At 37.6% G+C, this 9578-nt stretch overlaps 2 protein-coding genes across 4 annotated transcripts in view; both read left to right on the top strand.

Annotated features, from left to right (window-relative positions):
• The first annotated feature begins 639 nt into the window (after window positions 1–639).
• Window positions 640–3962, top strand: LOC107684695 (ras-related protein Rab-38-like). The gene is made up of 3 exons (XM_016481022.1): window positions 640–1109; window positions 1619–1899; window positions 3192–3962. Exons 1-3 carry the CDS (start codon window positions 917–919, stop codon window positions 3357–3359), a joined length of 642 nt encoding a protein of 213 aa, XP_016336508.1. The 5' UTR covers window positions 640–916; the 3' UTR covers window positions 3360–3962.
• A 116-nt stretch (window positions 3963–4078) lies between these two features.
• Window positions 4079–9578, top strand: part of LOC107684693 (phosphatidylinositol-binding clathrin assembly protein-like) — a 28949-nt gene continuing 23449 nt past the window's right edge. For all 3 annotated transcript variants that reach the window (XM_016481020.1, XM_016481019.1, XM_016481018.1), the window contains exons 1-5: window positions 4079–4831; window positions 7752–7894; window positions 8137–8212; window positions 8331–8433; window positions 8587–8680. In XM_016481020.1, coding sequence (XP_016336506.1) covers window positions 4702–4831; window positions 7752–7894; window positions 8137–8212; window positions 8331–8433; window positions 8587–8680 — 546 coding nt within the window. In that variant the 5' untranslated portion in view covers window positions 4079–4701. The remainder of the gene's footprint in view (window positions 4832–7751; window positions 7895–8136; window positions 8213–8330; window positions 8434–8586; window positions 8681–9578) is intronic.

The raw sequence follows: 9578 nt of genomic DNA, 5'->3' as shown, positions 1-9578 counted from the left end.
CCATGTTGTGCAGTTTTATGGGTACATTGGGCAGTAGCCCCTCACTGCAGAACACAAGATCCAGGGGGCGGGGTTGGATCCACATCTAGGGGGTGGAGATGGGTGGGTTTAGGGATCAGGGGGTGGAGAAGTGTAGGTTTAGGAATATGCAAGGTGGGAGGAGTTGGATCTGGATCCAACCACGCCCCCTGGATCTTGTGTTCTGCAGTGCGGACCATCTCACATTGGGAGGTGCTGCAAGCCCCACTTTTGGTGATATTAAATAATCTTTCAAATATAAAATGTTTAACGTATAAAAGTACATTATTTTTACTATTTCTGTTCCAACAAAGTTATCCTGATTTTTACAAATGTTACAAATGTACCAATATTCTATTCTATTCTATCTATCTATCTATCTATCTATCTATTCTAGATAGATAGATAGATAGATTTTATTTCCAGACAGGGCGTGGCTATGACGCAACGTACTCATGGGCGTGGCGTGCTTGACCTCCATCGTTCATCACTTCTATACTTTACAGTAGCTGAAGAAGCAGAGTATATCCGTGGCTTTTAACATTTTGTGTTCTTCGGAGAAAAGACTTCAAATACATTTTATTCATGTTACTCATTTTTTTGAAATACGTCCACTTTGTTTTCTTTCTCATGTGGAGCTAATGGGAAGGTAAAGCCTGTAACACAAACTGCTTGTATTTAATAAGGGGGACGAGCACAAAGTAACATGACAGCACTTTGACCTAACTTTGAGCATTATATAAACTTAAGAGCGCGTGCCTCTTACAAACTGTAATCCTACAACAATAATCAATGGATAAGCTGTGAAACATAAGAGCACTCATGTGCAGCAAACTGTACAAAAAGTAGGTCAGTGCGTTTATGATCCAGGTGTTTATTTGCTATTTTTCAAGTCGTCATGCAGAAAGAACATTTATTCAAAGTTCTAGTCATCGGAGACCTCGGAGTTGGAAAAACGTCAATAATCAAACGATACGTTAATCAGATATTTTCTCAACATTATCGCGCAACTATTGGAGTGGATTTTGCTCTTAAAGTCCTTCACTGGGACAGTCAGACGGTGGTACGGCTGCAGTTATGGGACATAGCAGGTACGTTATCCTTTTAAAACGTTTAATATTTAATGTATATGTTAAACATTTGATTTCTCCCACTGGCTTTGTTTTATATTTCTTTAGAAGATGCTGAATTCACATTATTTAGGGTGCTAGTCAAAAGGCAATTTAATAACAAGATGTAGGCTATTAAGACAACAGTTGTATAGTGTTGGTGGTCAATATAATATGATAAATGATAATAAGTATGCTATTGCCTCTCTGAAATCTCTTCCCGCTGAGTTTCCTTGTGTTAATATGAAGGAATGTGTCTTGTGTTAATCTCAGCTGGTCTCATACTCGTGTTAAAGTCACATGAGAGTTTGAGGTAAAGTCCATAAACACACACACACACACACACACACACACAGACAGACAGAGACAGTGTAGATCAACACAGTCTCATAGTAGGATTTATTATTAAGAATAACTTAAAAAAAAAACATGATGCTATTTATGTCTGAGTGATGTTTAACCTCCAATTTGACATCCCATGTTCATCATAGGACAGGAGCGCTATGGGAACATGACACGGGTTTACTATCGGGAGGCCGTGGGAGCCCTCATAGTATTTGACGTGACCAGAGCCTCCACGTTTGATGCAGTGCTAAAATGGAAAGACGACCTGGACTTAAAGGTCACTCTCAGCAACGGCAAACCTGTCCCAGCTGTGCTTCTAGCCAATAAGTCTGACCAGTCACGTGAAGGTCTGCGTTCCCAGATTCCAAAGCTTGATACGTTCTGCAAAGAGAACGGATTTGTGGGCTGGTTTGAGACCTCTGCAAAGGTGAAGGGTTTATTTTGTGACTATGAGCAGGATAGTATCTGATATGAACTACTTAGTAGTTTCATGGATGTTTATGATCATCCATTGGTTCTGCTCTATTTTCACAGATGTAGAGATACAGAATCAAGATCTGTGTATGTGTAACTGTTTGCATGTTTGCATTTAACACAAATACAGCAAGAATGCATTGTGCTCATTAGCAGGAAGGCCTTTGTTTACCATAGACCCATTTTAATGAGTTATACAGTTGTGTGTGAAAGGGTATAAAGTGTTTCCTCAGATAATGACACCCTACTGTCTGAAACATTTTAACTCTGGATCACCCTTATCACTTTATGACCGTGCTCTTTTGATTTTTATATTCTTTCTTTTTTAACTTTTTAATACAATTTAAAATTCCACCAGGCAGTTTACAGCTGCCTCTATATATTTTGAGCCATTATCTGACGCAGAGTTGCATTAAATGTTACGCCATACAACTGTTGCATTTGGGTAAATGTCACATGATCTGAGCTGCATAGACAGTGCTTTCTTTAAAAAAAAATGTGCATGTACTATATTGAATTTATGTCACAAAATGCCTGTAATGAGTTGTGCATGTTATAGTATTATATGAGTGGCATAGACAATTATGTATGCATTAGAATAATTATATGTGTGATAAAATTAATATAAATGATATACAAGTGTATGTATAAATACACTTTTGTTCAAAAGTTTGGGGTCAATAAGATTTTTTATAAAGTATGTCATACTTTTATTCAGCAAGAATGCATTCAATTAATCAAAAGTGACAGTAAAGACATAATCTTTCTATATATGTTTCAAATAAATTGTTATTTTCTAGTAATCAAATGAAAAAAATGTATCATGGTTTCCACAAAAACATTAAGCAGCTCAACTGTTTTCTACATTGATAATCTTAAGAAATGTTTCTTGAGCACGAAATCAGCCTCTAGAATGATTTGTAATATTAAAATTAGAATGATTTCTGAAGACTTCTGAAGACTTGAGTAATGTCTGCTGAACAAAATACATTTTTAAAGATATTAAAATAAACAGTTTATTATTGTTTATTTATTTGATAGTTTTTACTGTATTTTTGATCAAATAAATGTAGCCTTGGTGAGCTTTTAATGTTCATATTCTTAATGTTTAATGTTCAAAAACATTCAGAAATCTTACTGACCCCAAACTCTTCAATGGTGATGTATGTGGCTGTAGTTTGCTTTGTGATCTTATTGTCTGAATGACTCCCATTTTCTTTGTGTTTCATTTTACGCCCACTGAAGGAGAACACAAACATTGAGGTGGCAGCTAAGTGTCTGGTGGATCACATTTTAGCCCATGAGGAGAACATCACCAGCAACACAGACCCAGATGTGGTGGCCCTTCCCGGGTACAACAACAACACCAAAGAACGGGTCCGAGCCAGATGCAAGGCGTGTTCTAAATTTTGAATACAGGATGATGAAAGTCAGTGAAAAAGAAATTAAAATATGTAGCAGTTTAAGGGGACTAAACCCAAAACAATGAGATTCATCTTCAAGATACAAGAAAAGCAACAAAATGGCGGGGACTGTGAAGAAGGATTGTGTTGAGCGTGAAATCTCACATCATTAGATGCATTGTGTTGGTGGTGCTTCAATTTTGAATGATTTCACTTATCAGTGTTCTGTTTACAGGTGAATGCTCTGTGATTTTAGCCAGGTACCAGCTATTTTATGACACAAGTCCAGTTAAATAATATGTATTTCTTGCTGTTTTGTGTGCGGACTCTTTGAAAGCAATATTTAAGTAATATTTATTAAAAGTGGCCTCTGATTCAGTTATATAAGACTAAAAAACTATTGTGCACACAAAATGCCTTAATACTTGCACAGCTACATTATCTAGGAATGTTATCCTGCAACCTCTTGCATTAAAAAATAAAGCATACAGTATTTTCCTCCGTGTAAGCTCTTGAATGTGATATTGCAGTCCTGCGCAATTCAGGGTTGTGCAATGAAAAGAGGCAAGACGCCCCATTAAAGACTCTGAAATGGCCGTCTGATGCATTCTTATGTATGTACAGAAGGGGTTTAAAGCAGTGCGGAAATTCCACCTTAAGGTGCCCACCCCAGAAATTCTGACACAGGCCAATCGCCCCCTCTCCAGTCACCTGATTCTGATACTGCCATTTTGCGCGGAGCGTCCGACCGTTAACTATAGGGAATTGGAATTGTTGCTTCATCAAATATGTCATCAACGAGATGCTGAATTTTCACATTTAGGACCACTGCTGCAACTGTTTGACTGGGATAATATCCATATAATATTTCGTATTCTCAATAGCGCGTGCATTTATATAACACGTAAGGGCGCTGAAGGAATTTGGAAAATGATGCTTGGTATCAAATTCCGTGATGCACCGACTCCGCGCATGAAATGAAGCAGGGCGAGATTTTCCGCGGCTAGACGTCAAGAACGCTCCGATTTTCTTGTTCGTTCGCTGAGATAGTTGGCTTCGTTCTAACAGCAATTACATGGTTAACCGGCAACACCGGAGGCTAGTGAGTAACATAGTGTCCTTTTTGCGCGTGCTGAACTGGTAGGCCTATTTAAATAACGGTCTGCCATTATATTGTCCTCGTTTCAGCGCGCGGTGATTGCTGTTATCTGAATGTCAGAGCATCCTCGCCCGTGTCCGGTTCGTATCAGGGTAGCGTTCTCCGCAAGACCGACTAAGCCCACGGAGCGGGCTCCCCCACACCCCTGCAGTAAATAGATCTGTTTGAAAGACGATTTATTGAAAATCGTAATATGTCAGGACAGTCCATCACGGACCGGATCGCCGCGGCTCAGCACAGCATGACCGGATCTGCCATCAGCAAAGCCGTGTGCAAGGCCACGACGCACGAAGTCAGCGCGCCCAAGAAGAAGCACCTTGATTGTAGGTTAAAAAAGAAAAAACGCAGCGAAATGTCACCCGTTGTGTTTTGCACTGGGCTTCGGCTGTCATGTAGATTCACTCTTTGCCGGCCGCTCATTTGCTGCTATTTACAACCTAATCGAGGACATTCAGATCATAACAGTAGATGATTATTTCTGGACAACCATTATAGAGTTCATTTTATTCAATTAACTGAAGGTCACCGTGGCACGTTCACAGTCCCGCACGGACGTAATGCAAATTCGAATGCGTGATTGACACACTGACCAATTTGCATATGACAGGGACCTCCTAACCATTTCACATGACGTTATTTATTTATTTATTTCATCGAAATACATTCTAATCATTTTGATTCTATGCATGCCACATCGGAAATATCATAACTAGATGTTTATTAAATAAGTATGCTGATTCCTATGTAGACAACGTGTACATGGCTGATTCCTATAGGAAACATACAACGTCAAGGGCATAGCATGATGAAGACTAGCTTGCGTGCACAATGCAAGGTGCAGATTGCTCGTGATTTTTGTACCTTAATTCCAGTTTTTAATGTTGGTGTTGCTGTTTGTATTTCTCCATTGTTGACCTACACAGTTTGCTATCCTAGTCTGAGTCATTGACGGTGACAGCAGTATAATGCAGTGATGTTTGTAGCGTAGGTGTTTCATATTGGAACACCTTAACCTTAATCTGGTTTATCTGAACATAAATACTGCGTTGCATTTCTTAAATGAGTTTTTTTAATTTTTTTTTTATTTTGTATTCATTAAATATAGTTTAATGCAAGTAGCATAGTGTAGATATTTATGTAAAAAATCCTGTTTACTGATATGAGTCACAATAACGGAGAAAGGTTTGATTCTGAGATCGAAATACCATCACTATCTTGGCAAGGTGATCGGTATGAATTCACTAATAATAACTAAGCGTAGCTGATTAATGAAGTGGGTTATCAATTAAGCTGTCAGTTAATGAGTCCAGAGCAGATGTCCTGTGGGAGACATAAAGAAAGCAGCCTGCAGATCTAATAAACTGCCAGGCTTATTCAAAGTAATAAAGGTAGCAGGTGTTCTCTGAATATGTGCTAGCGTTCACTGATACAGGTTCTATTACCAGTTAATTAGAGAGAAATCAAGTGTAACTTTTGAGTAACCGCTATTCGAGCAATGTCATGTTAGATAACAGACCAGCATCAGTACAGATTGTTTTATTACAGTGAAACATCACATTTCTGGCAGTTTACTTTATATTATATAATTATGAACCGCTGGAGTAGACAACAGATAAATACTGTGCATGGAATGTCGTTAGAATGAATATTTGCCAAATTCATTGGTTGATTTGTACAAAGCTATGGAATTACATCTAGATTAACTATACATTTTATACCAAATATGTGGCTGAAAGAATGTGGACACTTGAACAAAACAACCTGATTATTGGACATTTGATTTCAAAACCACTGGCATCAACAGTTGGTCCTTCCTAACTGCTCCCATTCTCCTGGGAAGGCTTTCCTAGATGTTGGTACATGGATGCAGGGGTTCGCTTCTATTCACACAGAAGGGCTTCTCTCGCTTGTAGTCAGCTTTCCGATTCATCCGAAAGGTGTTCAGGTCTGGGCTATGTGCAGGCTATTCACCAGACTTACTCATAAATCATTTCTTTATGGACTTCTCATTTATGGACCCCCAAAGGGGCTTTGGTACGCTCGTTTGTACTAAAACGTTTAAGTAAATTTGACAACTATGTTCTAGATTTTATGCACCTGTTAATAATGGGTGTAGCTGAAATAGCTAAACCTGTTCAAGTGGTTGTTCTTACTTTTTTGACTATAATGTTTCAAATGCATAAAATATTTATTTTTCTGTTAGTACACTACTGTTCAGAAGTTTGGGGTCTGTAAGTTTTTGAAAGAAGTCACAAAGGTTGCATTTATTTGATTAAAAATTCAAACAGTAATATGGTGAAATATTATTACAATTTAAAATAAGTGTAGATATTTATGTAAAAAAAGAAATCCTATTTACTTGTAAGTCACAATAACAGAGATAGATTTGATTCTGAAATCGAAATACCATCACTATCATGGCAAGGTGATTATTTGCGGTTCGAGTTATTTTTTCAACGCACCTTTGTATGTGTCAGTATGGACACCTAACAGAAGACGTGAAGAATGAGGTTGTCAAAGGTTGTATTTATGTGATTAAAAATGCAGGAAAACAGTAATATGGTGAAATATTATTACAATTTAAACATTTTAAAATTTTCTTTTTTAACATATTTTAAAATGTCATTTATCCCTGTGATGGCAAAGCTGAATTTTTAGCAGCCATTACTCCAGTCTTCAGTGTCACATGATCCTTCAGAAATCAATATGCTGATTTAGTGCTCAGGAAACATTTCTTATTATTATTATATTAATGTTGGAACCAGTTGTGCTGCTTAATATTTTTGTGGAAATGTGATACATTTTTTATTCAGGATTCTTTCATGACTAGAAAACAGAACAGCATTTAACTGATCACATTATAAATGGTTTTATTCTCACTTTTGATAAATTCAAAGGGATAGTTCTAATAAAAATGAAAATTCTGTCATCACTGACTCACCCTCCATACTATGGAAGTCTAAGGCTACAATCACCCATAGAAAGACACCCATACAGGTTTGGAACAACTTGATGGTGAATAAATTATGAGAGAATTTTCATTTTTGTGTGAACTACCCCTTTACTGCATCCTTGTTGAAACATATTAATTTCTTAAAAAAAAAAAATCTTTCTGAGCCCAGACTTTTAAACAGTATTGTATATCAACTATTAAGTAGGTCCACTGACTTATTAAACCACAATATAATCGTCCTGGATCATGTACAGTCATTGTTTCTGCTCTGTTTTGCACACCGTCTACAGATCTAATGCACTGCACCAATGAGCTGAACGTGAATATACCTCACTTGGCTGACACATTGTTTGAGAGGACAGCAAATCAAAGCTGGGTGGTGGTCTTTAAAGCTCTCATTACCACACACCACCTCATGATGTACGGCAATGAGGTATGAGTCGCTGCTTGAATTCTTGTTGTTCTTGTCAGTTTCTCAGTGAAATGTAGTGCGTCACAATATCGACGTAAAAGTACTTGCCAGGACAATTCTGACAGATTTTTGAAGTATTAAATCTTTCGGTTAGCTGTGAAACATAATATTTCTTGTTTTGATGTTTTTCAGAAGGTGTTTATTGTTATTATTCCGCTCAGTTTACTATACTGATAACCCTGCACTTGCTTTTTATCATCCAGAGGTTTATCCAGTACCTTGCATCAAGAAGCACACTCTTTAACTTGAATAATTTCATAGATAAAGGCGCATTACAAGGTACGTTTTATGGTTAATACTTCATAATAATTGTGTTTGTGAACCTACTCGTCAGATTTATGCTGTATGTGAAGCTTTAAGTGGTCTAAAGCACTGTATCATTGAACGTCTGTTCTAGGTTACGATATGTCTATCTACATTAGACGTTACAGCAGGTATCTGACCGAGAGGGCTCTGTCCTACAGACTCGTCGCAGCTGATTTCACCAAGATGAAGAGAGGGTGAGGCGTCTGCTCTGGGGAAATATGCCTTAATGAGCCAAATAAGACAAATGGCTGCATTACTGCAGAAAGAAGGCAGAAGGTGTACAGTTGTGGTCACACCTGTCAGTTTCATCTATGTGTAACCTCACACCATTAATGTGTCCTGCACAGGACGGATGGAGTGATGCGCACTATGAGCATAGAAAAGCTGATGAAGACTCTACCTATCATTCAGAATCAGCTGGACGCCCTTCTGGATTTTGAGGTACAGGATACAACATATTTCAGTTTCCAAAGCCAAAATTGTGTGGGAATAAAATTCAAATAAAATTAATTATTTTTATTGGTACAATTGTGTAGTTATGACTACATAAATATCTGATCTTAAAATATTGCATGCTTTTGTAGTGACGCTTTAGTCTCACCATTTCACACCTGCTCTTACATCTCTGCAGTTTTACACTCTGCAATTCAGAGACTGTAATTTCTTTCTTTTTTTTTTATTAATTACTGTGCATTATTTAACATATATGGATCCAATAGCAGGGAATGTTGTCAAAGTATATTGGGTAAGTTGTCACAATGGGAAATATTGTCATTAAACAGCCTATTAAAGACGTTTAAACATTAAAATAATTTGACAAAAAGTGATATATACTGTGTGTGTGTGTGTGTGTGTGTGTATATATATATGAGCTAGGGGTGACCCTGAATAGTCGACGATTCGATGCTTCGATAGGAGGAGCCTGATTCGACTACCAATCTCACAGTCGAATATTCGCGGGTGGTCATGCCATTTTGGCTATATGGGGGTGCTCAATGTCTAATTTCACATAGAACTACTGGTTTTCTCCCAATAAGTTAATATACAGCCTATTAAGATAATGCTGTAAATAAGAATCTGAAAAGAAAGAAGCTTCAAATAAATATTTTAACGTGCGTGAATAAATCCAACCACCCTATAGATTTAAGTTTCACTTTCCATAATCCGTGATTGACAGAGCATTTTGGCGGCAGGGATTTAAAACTTTAACAAGACTCAAATTGACACAGGCAGAGTGAAAGACTAGGTCGATCAGGTAGGGTACAAGTGATTTCAAAACATTTCAGCCGATTTAAATGTCGTCTATATGTAACCCCTCTCTCCCGGGTCCTCACCGCCA

Source organism: Sinocyclocheilus anshuiensis, unplaced genomic scaffold, assembly GCF_001515605.1.
Source record: "Sinocyclocheilus anshuiensis isolate Anshui unplaced genomic scaffold, SAMN03320099.WGS_v1.1 scaffold509, whole genome shotgun sequence".
Lineage (NCBI taxonomy): Eukaryota > Metazoa > Chordata > Actinopteri > Cypriniformes > Cyprinidae > Sinocyclocheilus > Sinocyclocheilus anshuiensis.
This window is presented reverse-complemented; position numbering and strand designations above follow the sequence as displayed.

Bases quoted from the DNA above. Each gene is read 5' to 3' on its own strand.
- LOC107684695 (XM_016481022.1), top strand. From the start codon at position 917: ATGCAGAAAGAACATTTATTCAAAGTTCTAGTCATCGGAGACCTCGGA. The intron at 1,110-1,618 runs GTACGTTATCCT...TGTTCATCATAG, and splicing joins GCAGTTATGGGACATAGCAG to GACAGGAGCGCTATGGGAAC. The intron at 1,900-3,191 runs GTGAAGGGTTTA...CGCCCACTGAAG, and splicing joins GGTTTGAGACCTCTGCAAAG to GAGAACACAAACATTGAGGT.